This window comes from Populus trichocarpa, chromosome 6 (assembly GCF_000002775.5).
Source record: "Populus trichocarpa isolate Nisqually-1 chromosome 6, P.trichocarpa_v4.1, whole genome shotgun sequence".
NCBI classification, from domain to species: domain Eukaryota; kingdom Viridiplantae; phylum Streptophyta; class Magnoliopsida; order Malpighiales; family Salicaceae; genus Populus; species Populus trichocarpa.
This window is the reverse complement of record NC_037290.2, coordinates 6,084,869-6,100,255: the sequence shown is the minus strand read 5'-3', so window position 1 is coordinate 6,100,255 and position 15,387 is coordinate 6,084,869. Positions and strand designations below refer to the sequence as shown.

General features: G+C 33.0%; 2 protein-coding genes across 3 annotated transcripts; one reads left to right on the top strand and one right to left on the bottom strand.

Annotated features, from left to right (window-relative positions):
• The first annotated feature begins 1,043 nt into the window (after positions 1 to 1,043).
• On the top strand, positions 1,044 to 3,683 carry LOC7487243 (uncharacterized). 2 transcript variants are annotated; one of them, XM_002309005.4, is made up of 3 exons: positions 1,044 to 1,686; positions 2,014 to 2,341; positions 3,095 to 3,683. In XM_002309005.4, the coding sequence occupies exons 2-3, from the start codon at positions 2,051 to 2,053 to the stop codon at positions 3,491 to 3,493; spliced, it is 690 nt and encodes a 229-aa protein (XP_002309041.4). In that variant the 5' UTR covers positions 1,044 to 1,686; positions 2,014 to 2,050; the 3' UTR covers positions 3,494 to 3,683. The 2 variants fall into 2 exon arrangements, with proteins under 2 accessions (XP_002309041.4, XP_024459942.2); XM_024604174.2 differs by having other exon boundaries at positions 1,073 to 1,686; positions 1,992 to 2,341.
• Positions 3,684 to 7,818: 4,135 nt separating this feature from the next.
• LOC7487242 (uncharacterized) lies at positions 7,819 to 13,059 on the bottom strand. Its single transcript, XM_024603501.2, has 3 exons — positions 12,343 to 13,059; positions 9,830 to 9,997; positions 7,819 to 9,736 (listed from the first exon to the last, which is right to left on the bottom strand). Exons 1-3 carry the CDS (start codon positions 12,886 to 12,888, stop codon positions 8,027 to 8,029), a joined length of 2,424 nt encoding a protein of 807 aa, XP_024459269.2. The 5' UTR covers positions 12,889 to 13,059; the 3' UTR covers positions 7,819 to 8,026.
• Positions 13,060 to 15,387: the final 2,328 nt, after the last annotated feature.

Below are 15,387 nucleotides of genomic sequence, written 5' to 3'. Positions count from 1 at the left end.
TCTTTTCATTGAGAATTGTGTGCGTTGTTGCACTGTCTGCCAGACATAAATCTTCATCATGAAAAGCCATGCCTATTTTCATTGAGAATTGTATGATAAACTTTTGGTGGTTATAGCTTTCCTTTAGATTTTACCACATAATAAGATGATCTTTTATTGTGAGATATTAAACTTTTAATCCTTCAAGGAGATGGTGGCAAATGAAAATCATTGCTTTTACGCGATCTTTCAAGAATGCATTATTTTTTTATTTGAAGGTTTCTATAAGATTCATAGCTTTCAGATGACTCTTAGTGTCAAGGATCTACAACAAAAAAGTTATTCACAAGCATATGAAGAGCAGTAAATTCAAGTTTCGTCAGATTCGACATTAAATAAAATCATGAATATAAAAGAAAAATAATCAATCTTTTAAGATTGCTATTTAGTTCTTTAGAAATACTAGTTCTTCAAGAATTGTATTTAATTTATTTAGTTCTTCAGAAACTTATAATACTAGTTCTTCGTGAACTTTAAATCTTGATGAATAAAAATGAAAGAAAATTTGTCAAAATAAGTTACAGAGCCAAATATATTTCATAAAGTATAAACAATAATGAAAAGGAAATAAAATATTGAAACGTAGAAGTCATGATTTCAATATAAATTAAATAGAATGATCGTACTGATAACATATTAAAAAAATAAAAAACAATTAAGAATATACACATTCAAAATAAAACTTAAAAGAGAAGTTTATATAGTTTTTTTTATATTTCGAATACAAAACAAATAATCTATTTATAATAAAAAAATAATAATATTAAAAAACACTAAAAAGAAATTTAAGTGTCTCGGAAAACCAAAAAAATTAAACACAAGAATCACGAAATTTAAAAATTTCTAACATGCATTCAATATATATACTTATAAATTTTATAACAATAAATTATTAATAAAATGCAAAACAATTATTAAATTATTTCTCGTACTAAATAATTGATTCATTTCAATAAATTAAGGAGAACGTGCACGTCCATGATTCGGTATAAGAAAGAGAGCCCAAATGTCTCGCCCGTGGATTCGTTGACCGGACGATTTGCTTCCCCTATTTATACAATAAAAACAATACAAAACCCTATAACAGAGTGAGTCAGTCTGAATCTGATCCAAAAGGAAAATATCTTATCTCCACCGATCTCTTATTATTTATTTCTCCAAAAATTAGGTTGGGGTTTTTTTACTTCTCGTCGACGAACAATTAAATCGCTACGAGCTCCTTGTGACAATCTTTTTTTTAATTGAATTATAGATTTTTTTTTTGACAAAAAAAATTGAATTAGGGTTTTGAGAGTGAACGTTTACAGATCAGAGAGGGAAGGGGGTGGCGTGGTGGCGGTGGTGTGTTAAGGGGGCATAGTAAATAAATATGCGTAGGGAAACCGCCATAGAAAAATTTGTTTTGGTCCCTTATTATTATTATCTGACGCTGTTTTGTGGTGGATTGTGCTCCCATCGTTTGAAACGTTGGCGCGCTAGTCATCTGTTCAGTTAACATTAGGTTTTATTTGCTCACTTTCCTTTTTTTGTGCCTTTTTTTGCTCTCTCTCTCTCTCTCTTAGGGTTTTTGTTTCCTGCTCTCTTCTAAGTGGAATTTGTCGAGAAGTCAGAAACAGAGATCGTGTTTCGAGGATTTTATTAGACTTGGTAAGATTCTTTAACGTGTTCGTTTTTCTTTGATCATGGCATCTGCTGATGAGATTATTATTTTTGTGTGATCTGTCAATTTTGAGTTTTGTATATTCCATTTGTTTGCTGATTTTAATTTAAAGAATTACTGAATGGTCAATGGATGATTGATATGAAACTGAAGGATTGTGCTTTGTGATATTGCAATTTTCAGATATGAGAGTATCAAAACTCTTGGATTGGATATAGGAGTCTATATGTTAAACATGGAAGGATTTTTGAGGAGAGAAACATTCTTTTTTCTTAATTTGTTGATTTTGCAGTTCCTGTTTATTGATTTTGCAGTTCAGTTCCTGTTTATTGATTTGGTGTTATAATCAACATGAGCTCTCGTAGTCATGCTGTTGGTGATGTACTCGTGGATGAACTCGAAAGCAATCTTAGCAGGTTTGCAAGTTTAAAAGATGTTGAAGAAGAAACGTATACATCTGATGGGGATGATAACAGCGATGCAGAAGAGGGATATGAACCATATGGGTCTCAACCTGTTAAAAAGTGCCATGATAATTCATCCTCTATGGCTCCTTCAGATGAAGAAGATAATGAACCCGAAACTGGGTTGCAACTATTGTTCCCTGAGGAGTTTCCTCGCTTGAACTCAACCCGTTTGCTTGTAAGCTTTCTCTTTCTATTCCCAATGGCATTTTTGGAATTCTTGTTTGCTATTACTCATGATTATGATGTAATGCTTGTGAAAACATAACATCTGATCTGAGACGTGACTGTCCCCACATATATGCTACTCCTAACTAAGTTCAGTATTCTTGGGTATTTTCAAAGAGAGACCCTTGTTGGGCATGCTAGAACGTGGTCTTATTATGCAAGAGTAGTTGTAAAGGTTGAAGTGCTTTGTTATGCATGGGTGATGTATTTGCCAGTTTTTGATTCATTGAAATATATTTGTAATTTCTTGTTGGTTGGGCTGAATTCCGTGCTAGAGAAAGTGAATCAGGTTACTAATTCCTCATCCTCAAATAAGTCCTTTCTGCTGTTAATTGTCCTAATAAAATCAAACATGCAACTGTATGAGTGAAATATTGATAGGAATTTGATAAAGCAAGCTGCATGTCCAAGGTAATAACAAAGGCACCAATTTTTTATAGGGTTGGATTAAACAAAAGGATTCACAATTAAAAGTCCTAATGCTACAAGCATTATAAATTCTTTCAGCATCCATTACAATGTTAGTGGCATCCATGCAATGGTTTCTTTTACAATTACCTTGGCCTGTTGGAGCTAGTTTATTCTGAAAGTATCATGCCACATTTAGAAGTTAAGATAACTTGTTGCCTTGCTGTGAGTTCAATATCTAGGCCTTCACGATTAATTTGGTCCTCTCTGTGGTTTTTTTTTTTTTTTTTTTAAGATTGTTTCTGCAATGAAAGGTAGCCGAGAAAAACAAGGAGGGTCACCAAGGAAACTGACGGTGTCATGGGCCCCAGATGTGTATGATCCAATTCCCAACTCCTTGTCTCACAGTGTTAAAAGCAAGCAAAAGAAGTCGTCTAGGAAAGATAGAGATAAAGATAACAATCACAACAAGAAAAATGGAAAGAAAGGGCAGAAGGGTAGCTCATCAAAAGGGCTAGGTGGCAAAGACAAGAAGCAATTTCGCAAATCTGGTGGCAGGTCTGACAAGTGCTATAAAACAATGGATGCTCCTGAAGACACTGATTTTGGTGTTGGGAGCCCGGACTATTGTGGAAGTAGCTTCCTCAAAAATTCAGGTGCCAAGTTTCATTATTCTGTCGCGGAGGCATTATGAGCATGTCTTCATTCACACATCCTGTGTGTTGTTCTGAAGCTCTGTGAATAAATAAAGCTTCTATCTGATGACTTTAGTGTGAAGGTTTTGTTTATTGGTCGTGATCATGACTTCGAGCACTTTGTTACCTACTCTGCATCTATTTTTGACACTGATTTTATAAATTTTAGCTGGCACTGATTCTTTCTGATGTTGCAAGCTGCTTTGTAAATAGAAACAAAATGGCTTCCTGTCGAGCCTTTTGTCATCCACTGCAGTTTGTTGAAGCTGATGCCTGCGTCTAGTGTTCCATTCTGTGCAGTATTCTGAAAGGTTAGATGCACCACTTGGAGGCAAAAATGTGCCTCCACCTATCTATGGTTTTGCATGCTGGATGCCACATGTAGATAGTTCGATTTCATATGCTTTATGTACCCGTCCTTGTTTTTGCTGTTTTGTACTGTACTGTATTGTATTGAGGGTTGTGTTTTTCATTTACTAGCTATTGAATGCTAATGTTGAATTTAGTAGCCAAGTAGTAAATCCAACTCGCTGAATTCATCAGTCAGTTGGAAGGAGTCATCTCTCTAATAGTAAATTTGGTCAATTTAGATGAAGCCACCGGTTGGTATAGGTTGGGCAAATTTTGATTTTTGATTTTGATTTTGTTTTTATGTTTTTGAATTGTTTTAATATATTGATATTAAAATTAAATTTTAAAAAATAATAATGAAATATTATTTTAATATATTTTTAATAATTGTTATCGGATGTAAAAAATCATTGCAAGCATCTCTTTTAGGTCTTTGGTTTATTCGCAAATCGCAAGATATGGTGTAATCTCACGAACTAATTGATGGATCCGTTGGGGACATACACAGCTTTCCTTTTATATTGTTTTTTTTATCCCAGCGAAGGCATGCCTGGGCTTGGTTATTTGCCCTTGACTGATATATGCGCAAGACATGGTGTCATCTCATGAGCTAATTGATGGATCCGGTGGATAAACAGAAATGACAGGAAACAGAAATACCGAAAGGATAAAAAAAAATTATTTTTTATTTACATTTCTGCATTTCAGTTTCCTATAATACCTATACCTATCATTAACAATTCCTGTCATTTTCTTATGTCAATCCAGAAAATTTTGGACCTAGAAAGTACTCCATAAAAAAAATTAATTTTTTAATATATTTTAGATCGTTTTTTGAAATTATCCATAAAAACTAAAAATGCACCATGTCGCCTGGTAATCAATTGATAGAAATTGCTGGCATAGTCATCAATAGTTCTATAACCTTAATGTATGAAGTCATTGCTACAAAGTCTAGGCGTACTCGGAAGAAAAAAAGCGCTCCTTTATTTTATTCTTTACCTTCTCCATATCACTTATCTTTTATTTGAATCATCATTCCTAGTAACTTTTCAACTACTTCATTAAGCAAAAGTTTGTCCTTTTAATTTGATGGCTATTGGTTTTACCTTCATCTTCTTTATGACTTGTACTAAAAATCTCTCTTTTTCAGTTGACCAATTTAGAGTTTATCCCTGTAAGGTTCATGGAAATTCAGGAAGCTCTACTTGAAATCTAAAATCTCTATGATGTTGTCCATAGATCCATGACCACTCTCCTCCTGGTCCTTTTAAGAGTTTTAACTTTACTAACCATTAGGTCAATTATATAATCTATCTCAACACGTTTTTATCATCAATTTTGAACATTTTTTTCACGAGAACGGAACATTTTCATACCCTCATGCATGAGAATGTCGTGTTCTACAAATTCTTCAAGCCATGATTATTTAACATCATACAACAACTAACTACCAGGAATCTTTGAGCTTTGATACCAACTCACATGGACAAAAATAACAGAAGAAAGACATAAAGCATATCAAAATATATAATTCTGTTGAATAAAATCAACACACATAAAACCTAATTCAAAATTTTACTAATCTTTAAAAGGTTAACAGCTCCTTAAATAAATTTAAAAACCAACCTAAACAAACTAAAAAAAAATAAAAAATAAAGGAAACAACAATAAAAATCCTAAATAAAAGTTCAAAAATAAAGAGAAAAAATAAGAAAATTAGCTTCTGATAGAAATAGACCTTTAGAATCATCTAAACACATTTCAACAAGATCAAATAATTGAATAGAAAGTTATGAGCCTTTTCATCATGCTGATCATTTTGCACAACCCATGTCTCTTCTTGGAATTATTCTTATCCTACTGGTCCACAAATATCCCTATAAGACTATTTATATAGCCTAACCATGACAGATCAACAACTAACCGATTAGAATTACCTGCATAAAAAAATAAGCAACATAAATGTACTGTCATTTCTTAAATTTTTAAGAGTTAGTAAAAAAACACTTGTTTTATCTAATTAATTAATAGACTTTAACCAGATATTTGACCTGTGCTTTATCGCGGATCATATACATTTTTTTTTTCAAAAAAATGAATGAGCAGGCTTTTCCGACGCATTTTGTTTACATAAAAAAGTTATAAGTGTAAACTAAAAAACTTATGCTAACATCTAATCAAATAAATTAATAACTATATGTGTAAATAAATAAATAAAGTCATCGACAATATCTAAAAGCAAAATTAGAAAAATTGAGAGATATATGTAGATCAAGATATTTGAGATTGTAACATAAAATGTTTACCCAATTGTGTTTATTGAATTTGTTTAATAAAATCATTTTTTTATTAAATCAAATGATAATGTAAATAGACACATATGAAACTGATGAAATAAAATAAAAAGAAAAAAAATATTATGCGAGGTTGCACATATTAGAAATATTATATAAAAATAAATATTTTTATTTTAAAAAATAAATTTCATCTACATACAACATAAAAAAATTATAAATAAATCAAAATAATATCTTCAAAAATTAAATACATACAATTTCTTTTTTAAAAAAAACTTTATTTAAATATGGCTAAATGAGCAAAATAAAAAAAAATATCACAGGGGAGGGATATTAATTGAAATATAAATGAAATAGCTAATTAAAAAAAGACATGGTAAAAAAAAGGCATCAATTAAAATAATAATAAAAAAAGAATGTCCGAACAATGAAATTGTAAAAGAAAATGAACCAAAAAAGAATGTTGACATGTGTTAACATTTCAAATCCGTGATCCAGATCATTAGACTTAAAACACTATAAATAGAAAATTATAAACCTCAATTATCAACAAATCAAACGCTGGGGTGAAACAAAAAAAAAATCAATTACAGAAAAAGATCTAAATAAAAAAAAGTTTAATTAAAAGAACAAGGGTGAAAAAAACAATAAGAAAACAAATGAGAGGGCAACTAAATGTTTTTGATTGGAGGGCTAAATTAAAAAGAAAAATAACTTTAATAAAAGAAGAAAAATAAAAAAAAATAAGGATAAAATTGAAAAAAACACATAATAAACTTTGATAGAAGGGTGAAATTGAAAAATCTTAAAACTTTAACAAAAGAGCTAAGAGAAAAAAGATAAAAATCAAAAGAATTAAAACCAAATTGAAAAAAAAATAATATTTGACAATTTATAATTGAATGACTAAATAAATTAAAAAACTCCTATAAAGAGGCCAAAAAAATTAAAATCGAAAGAATAAAGACTAAAATTGATATACCAAAAACAAAGAAGACCACATGTACTTTTTAGGGAAGGACATAAAAAAGAAGAAAAAAAGAAACGATCACCGATGATAAACCGCCCATTAACCACCGAAATAACCTACTTCAGGAGAAAGAGAATACGATGACGCTTTCAACGATAAGATAAAATAACAGGTTTAATTATTAGAAGGAGTTGCATACGCTGACACGTGGACAACAAATGCCAACATTTTTTTTAATTTAAAAATTAATTAATTAAGTTAAAAAGACTAAAATACTCAATGGATTTGGGATTAACAAAAAATAACTCTATAAAATGATGAAAATATCCTTGGGTGTATGGTGTAATTTTTTTGATTTTAAGAGTATTTTAATTGTTTTCAAAAAATGAAATGACATAAATAATTTTGGTCAACAATTCTATTTTTTTTTAATTTAGGAGTAAGACAATCATTTTACTGTTAAAAAAATGATATATATATGTTAACGTAAAATCCTTAATTACCTCAAACCAAAGTCAACTAATTTTCTCAACCAAGGGTAAAAAAAAAGTGATTTTAATGTTGAAGGGAATACTGTTCACTGTTCAGTGAGTGTGTGCAAAATGATTTCCTACGCATTTTTGTGTTTTTTTTTTTAATTGCGTGGAGCCATATCATTAGTTAATTCACTGGAACCAACAATTTCTACTTTTAAATATTTTCTAATTTCTATTTATATCCTTATAGGACAATTGATTTTGCATTTTATAAACAAATCATGTAGAAAATCTTTTTTTTTTTTTTTAATACAAGGATACTCCTACGCTAGAAATTCTGGTGGCAAGGATTAAAAATATGGCTTTTCTTTTTCTTTAATGGACAGGATTGCAGCATATAGAAACTGCATTAGAAGGATGGGTCAACGCTAATCATCAACCGCCGCCGTGGGATCCTTCTTTTGTGGAAAATTGGCTTTCTGGGTTCTCCCTAGTAATTAATTCTTTCACTTGTTTCTCAATCTCTCGCGTTTCTTTTATCAGGCTACTGATGCAGAACTCTAGGCTGTATATGCGAAGGATCAACCGGCTCTTGAGCTCCTGTGCACCTTCGCGTTTTTCAATACCGTCAGCTTCTACTTTTGAATGTTGGGGAATGGAATTCTCAACTTCTTCTTCATCTAGACTCAAAGTCCTATATAGTACATCTGCACTTGGTGATGATTTTCCTAGCTCCATGTCATCATGAGATATGCTTATCTTTTGCACCCCCCTTTCCAGGAGCGCCAAGGAATTCATCGAAACCAACTCTTCAATACATTTCAATGAAAAGCCTACTTCTTCCCCCAAAGGAAGTAGATAATTGTTGATGAGTACTTGTAACCTATCTGATACTTGTGATAGAGTTCCGATTTCAATGGCCACGAACAACAAGAGGCACTCCATCTTTCTTAAAGAAACCAGTAATTTGCGATAACAAGCACCATAAAAAGGCAAGAACCAGAAGTTAGGCTCTGATTCGGCTGCAGCAATGAATTTCTCCAGGTTGTTGATGCGGGATTTCACCTCTTGATGCTTTCTTCGTAATGCTGGAATCGAAGATGACAACGCACTCTTTTGGCCGGCACAAAGCTGGGATGTATCGTCAATGCAATCTCGGAGTGCCCTCAAGCTCCACGCAAATTCAGTCTTTGCTAGAGTTGCAGCTCTCGCGGGTTGCAATAGAATCTCTGCCATAATGAAGCAAATCAATCCTATGCAAGCTTCTACGAGTCTTGCAGTTGCAAACTCGTTTGGAGGGCCATAATTTTTCCTACCCAGGATTAATAATGCTCCTATCACAGCTGAAATCCCGCCGGCTTGGCCATACATCCTGCTGTGCCTTAGAAAACTGGTGAAAATGATCCATGGAAGAAGAGGTAAAAACCATAAGTCCACAAATCTTTGGAAAATGAAGCAACACAGGATCCCATAAACCGATCCTATCGCTGTCCCTTGCCCACGAGCATTCGCAACTGTAAAAGTTGCTTGTCTTTCCGTGACAAAACTGGTGGCAATGATGAGTCCTGACCAATACCCGTTTTCTTTGTTGAATATCAAACCGAATAGCACAGCAAAACCCATAGAAAGTGAACACTTGGTTGCAAGAGTCCACCTCTCCATGTTTGGTAATTTTATAGTTGAGTAGTCCCAAGTCTTTCCAAGGTTTGCCTTCTCTTGATCTCTTTTACTGGTTACATCTCTAGTATCAGTTTTGTTGGTGTTCTCTGAATTGCACTCTGGATTTTGACCAACAGGCAATTCCCTCGAGAGGAGTTCCAGGCAATACAAAAAGAAGAAAGCTGGTAGGTCTGCCTGCGTTGCGCCACCAATTTTTGGGGCCAAAACATAACTTTCTCCAGCCTTTGCTTCCGGAGCTGTTGTTGCATCAAAAGGAGTTAAGCACTTGCCGTTCTGCAGCTTTAGGCCTATTTTTCCTTTCATATCGAGTAACGCTTGTTTGATCCCTTCATCTATCATGCTAACAGGAAAAGAAGGGCATGAATCAAGAGCAATTTCCACGCCTTTCATTAGTATTTCGATGTCTTGCAAATTTTCTCCTGCGTTAAGCTTTCTGATTTGTGGTTTCTCACATGCCATCCCTCCCTGTTCACAAAGAAATGACTACAATTGGCCAACTGAACCTCTCAAGTCCCAAGGGGGTAATGGTAATAATTAGAAAGAGTAGAGATGACTTACTCGAGTATCTTTGATAGTTTGAAGGTGCTTGGCTCCTGTTACTGAGAGGAACTTTGCTTGGGAAAGCAAGTCAGCTGCAGCTTGCTTGTTTTGGGCTGTTAAGCCCTCTACATAGATATTCAATCTCTCTGACGCATTTTCAACATATAGTCTGCACGTTTTCCTAGCCTGCAAATACCGCCAATGGTGTTTATGATTTACCTATACATGTAAAATATCTAAACTTGAAAGCTATTGGAACCCGTTGCCATTCAGAGGAAAAAGACGAAACTTTGTACCAATTTTTTTTTTTAAAAGAATGAGATTATCCGTTGCCATTTGCAGATGCTTTTGGTTACCAGTAGTGGATTGTGGGATTCAGGCTGGACACACACATCCATCCCTAAAAGACAACTTCGAAGAATATACTTTCTCAAAGCTTATGGGTATAAAGCAAACCTTCCCGTCCGTCCACAATAGGATTAGGAGTTGTCCGTTCGAAAATCAACACTTTTAAGCATGAAGCACAAGATACCATCGGAGGCCATGAAGATAAAGAGATAAGATAATTTGGACAAAGCAACCATCCTCGTCGTGCTTTCTCAAAGTAGAAGTGCTTAAGAAACAGTCAGACACGCCCCACGGATAGCAGCATGCGAATTGTGGAATAAGGCTAGGACTACTAATGCCATGTCTTTAAATCCCAGAGGGCTTTTAAATCTTGAAGGCTAGCACTGCCATAACCTTTGAAATTCAAAGCCAGTGCTATTGTTTAATATAGCTTTGTGCAGATTTTTGATTAAAAGGGCAGCGCAATGCCGCAACTAAAAAAAAAGGGTGTTAATTGTTATTATTCTGAATAAATTTTCTACTGTGCTATTTCTTTTTAAAAAAGAAAATCTAAGATTTTTTGCCATCCATTATCATGTATCTCCTAATCCTGTCACACGTCTTTCAGAGCTACAATATTCAAGTTTCTGTTTCCTTTCTCTCCATGGTAATTTAAATCCTGGAGACTCTTACATCTTCCTTTCTCCCTTTTACACTATGAGCCATATAACCTCAAAATCCTTGGATCTGGAGATACTTGGAGAATTGTGGAATAAGGTGTCTTCTTTATCTAATTAACTCTTCTCTCTTTTATAATTTTCTTTTCCTTTCTTTGAATTGAGATTCTACATGAGAGTCGAGAGTGTGAAGAAGAAGAAGAAGAAGAAGAATATTCTCCAACCGGCATCTATAACAGTATAGAAAATTCTCCAACCGGCATGGAGATGATTCGTCCGTCATAGAGAAGCTAAAATACGCTACGAATCACCTTCAATAATATTTTTTTTATATCTCATCACAAACGCACTAAGAGACTTTATGTCTTTTAGGTTTTGTCGAAGTCCTTGATTGCTTTTTTATATGCTAAATTTGCTGTCAAATTAGTTTTTTCCTTCTTGATTGAATGGTGATGCCAAAACGTCAATTTAGGTAGTGGGATATTTCTAATGATATGATATGATGGTGCATGCAGCAAGTGGATCACACCTCAAACAGAGAAAGAATTTTAGTTCCATAGTTGAAGGAACAAGTTGACCTGCCTTGGAGTCCATTGTCAAAAAAAATAAGCATATAATACAGCAAGAAGTGTTTTAGATTGTAATAGTTTTTGTTTCTGGGAATATATTTAAAAAATATTATTTATTTATTTATTTATTAAAATTTATTTGTAATATCAATACATTAAAATGATAAAAAAACATAAAAATATATAATTTTAAATAAAAAAAAATTAAGTTTTTATAAAATATTATTTGTACTGCGTTATCAGATGGAGCCTTATTAAGCATGCATGCACCATGCATCCTATCAACTTGTTGCTTCAACTATGGACCTAAAATTCTTTCTCTGTTTCAGGTGTGATCCACTGGCCATGTGTTGGTGGTGAAGGGTTTGTGAGCCATATTTAGGATCAAGTTTAGGTTAATATATATATATATATATATTAAAAAAGGGGGGAAAGAAAACTAAACAAATCATGGAAAAAGAAACCAAGATCTCTTTGAAACAAAAACTAGGAATCTGCTTAGTCCCATTGCCCTGTTGTTTGGTGACCATGTAGTTTTTATTTTTTTGTTACACAGAAGAGGTTTGAACTCAAAACCTGGTGGTGAATGTATAGCTGCAACCGGAGCCTTTTCTTCTATTTCTCTATTATTAACTACGTATAGAAGATTGAAGGATTATTTACAGCTTTCTTGCACTAAAATTGTGGGAAGACAAAATAAGCACTGCTGTGAATCGACAAACTCAGGTAGTGGGTCGATGACTAACACAAACAAACATAAAAAAAATGTAACAAAAGAAAGAGGGAGGAGATGGAAGAACGATTTTGAAGCTTTGATGCTGGATACAGAATTTGGTTGTGAGGTTTACGTACGTGGTCAATGATCACAAAAGCAATATGATGCACACACACACACACACACATATATATATATATATATATATATAATGAGAAAAAAAGAAAAAATTCTCGGATTTACCTTGCAGTACGCTAGCCAAGGGTATGGAATCAGCATGGCCAAAACAGAAGCTAATGCTCCCAAGGCTGTACTTGAAGCCACATGAATTGGGTGCGTGACTACTCCTTCTTCTGCACCATGGATAGCTGCGCCTACAAACACAATCACAGCCTGCCCAAATGCAATCCGCTTAGCCATCAAGGGAGTTGATTCTGGCAGCGCCACCAAGAAGGTAGTGATGGCCACTGCCACTGCTGCCAGGCCAATATTACTGAACCTGGCTGGTCCAATCACTCGAAAGGTCAGTATACAGGGGATCATTACTTGGACAGTAGCATACAGTGCATGCCAACAGCCTCTAAGAGTGTCACCAAGAGTAGCATCCGAGACAATTAGGATTGCTGTCACGTAAGAAAAGGCCGGATATGCAAGAAAGTGCCTGAGTCTTGCAGGGCCATAGAGGGTGGTGCAACCAACTATGGTGCATGCCAAAGCGGTCCTTAGAGAGGAGCTTAAGCGCTCAAGCCACAACGCCTTGACTGAATCCTTTCCGGTTGCTGCTGACATTTCAATAGGTGCGGCGATCGGCAAAAACGAGGGACTCTATATATGTTCTGGGTAGCATGCAAGCTTGAAAGTGAAGATTTGAGAAGATATTCTGTAGGGAAACAAGTAGAAATGAGTTGACTGTTTATGTATTCAAGCCTGGTACCGTCTGGGTAGCAGAGAAGATGTTCTGCAGGAGAAGACAGTCGTATGATCAGTTGCTTGTGCGAGGATCACCCTCGCTATAAAGAGTCACTTAACAGTACTGCTCCAGACAGCTGGTGCCTGGACGGTGGGATCCTGCTAAATAATTGTGACCGGGATATATTCGTTTATTCTTGTAGTACAAAATACTTGTTTTAAACTTGTAGCATTCGACGAACCGGTCAATTTAATGCCAGTTAAAACATAGAAATCGAATTGGATAACTTTATAATATAATTAGATTATAAATGTTAAAAAGATTAGCTTATTAATTTATGATTTTATAACCCTTTACATCAATTTGTATTTGAGTTTACTCTACCTGTCCTTTAGTTTCTTGTCTTTTCGTCAATATATTTTCTTATACAAAAAATATTCCACATTTAATATTGGGCTCGATAATGACTAGTATTTACTTGTTATAAGATTGTCGAGATAACCGTTAAAGACATCGACGTTGTAGACAGTACAGAAAATATATGTTTTTTATTTAAAAATATATTGAAAAAATAATTTTTTTAGAATTTATTTTTAATATTAAAATACTAAAAAATTAATTTAAAACAAAAATTTTAACAAAAAAAAACTCTCAGTTACTCTTATTAGTTGGCAGGAGAATACTATTACCAACACGCTTGCACGGGGAATCAGTTTCAACCTCTAACACTTAACTCGACAAGAAAATGAGTGCAGGAAGAGTGAAGAAGAAAATCAAACCAGTGAATTGACTGGACCTAGAATGTGTTTCGGGAACACGGTGCAAACTGTGTTCTATTAAAATTTAAAATTTTTTTGTTAAAAATTAATTTTTTTATATATATTTTGGATCATTTTGATGTGCTGATCTCAAAAATAATTTTAAAAAAATAAAAAAACATCATTTTGATGTATTTCGGCACGAAAAACACTTTGAAAAACAACCACAACCATACTCCCAAACATGCATACTAGACTAGATCACTTGATCTCAATAAGAATAAGAGGATAATTGACCTAGTTAAAAACTTTGTTTACTCTCGGTCAATTTTGGAAAATTTAGTTAAAATCGAATCAAAACCTATTGATTTTTTTCTTTTCTAAAATGATATTATTTTTATTAACCCTCAACTGAATACTTTTGTATAATTAATTTTTTTTTCAGTGTTATTATTTAACATTTAATTTATTAAGAATTAAATTTCGTAACTTTATCATATAAGGTGCTTTCCATGTTAATGACTCGAGTCATGAGTTGTAAAAGTTAACATGAGTTAACATTTTTTTTTACACTTGTTTTTTTATTTTTATTTCATCGTTTGATGTTTTTTATTTTAAAAAATAGGCTTTATGGTTTTCTTTGGTTTTCTTTTAATCATGTTATCTTAATTTCATGATTTAGACAGTAGATTTGGCCACCTAGCACGAGTGTGTTTTCGAGATCACTTATTTTATATCTTTTTTCGAGTTTTATCCTTTAAAATTGGGTTCTCTTTGAAATTAAACTTCGTCATCTTATTTTTTATTAGGTTATTTTATTCGTATGATCCAGCTTGCGAGGTTTGCTACCCAAGCTTGCAGGTGTTTTATTTTTTTGAGCTTCTTTTTGTTGATTGTTTTTTTTTTTCAATTTTATCATCTATATTTGAATTGTTGAAAATTGACTATTATTTTCTTTTCAATTTGTTTTCTATAAGATTTACTTGACTTCACGACTCGAGTTGCGAGCTTACCATATTAGCTCGGATTGACTTAAAATATTTTAATACACATAAGTAGCATTTGAACATCATTTTTAATGTTAGGAAAAATATTAACTTGGTGCTCGTCACCTATCTAGTAATAATTAATTAAGAGCTCTAGACCGTCCACTGGATGAAAAATAAATCTCCACCGTCCATAACATATACATGCAATAAGGCCATAAAAATGAAAAGACTAGAAGCATAATGCTAGAACAGCAAAAGTTCTCATTCCTTTATATCAAGATTGTCAATTCTGTTTCGGTAGATGTTTTGTTTTTTTAATTGGAATGAAATGTTTCAGTTTCGGAATGTTTCGGCGTGCCGTTTCAGGGTTGTACTGTTCATATATATATAAATTTAACAAACATAATTCAAATTCAAGATAAATTAATTATAAATTATGCAATACAAATATAATGCCAAAAAAATATAATTTTAAAATTTTAAATATTTCTAAATAGTCAAGATTAAATAGATCTTTAACTTAAAGTAATTCAACTTAAACAAAATATCAAAATATTATAAAAGTAAAATGTTTTAACACAAATATTTTAAATATAAAGTTAGGTCAATGTTATCAAGGCTAATGGAATCT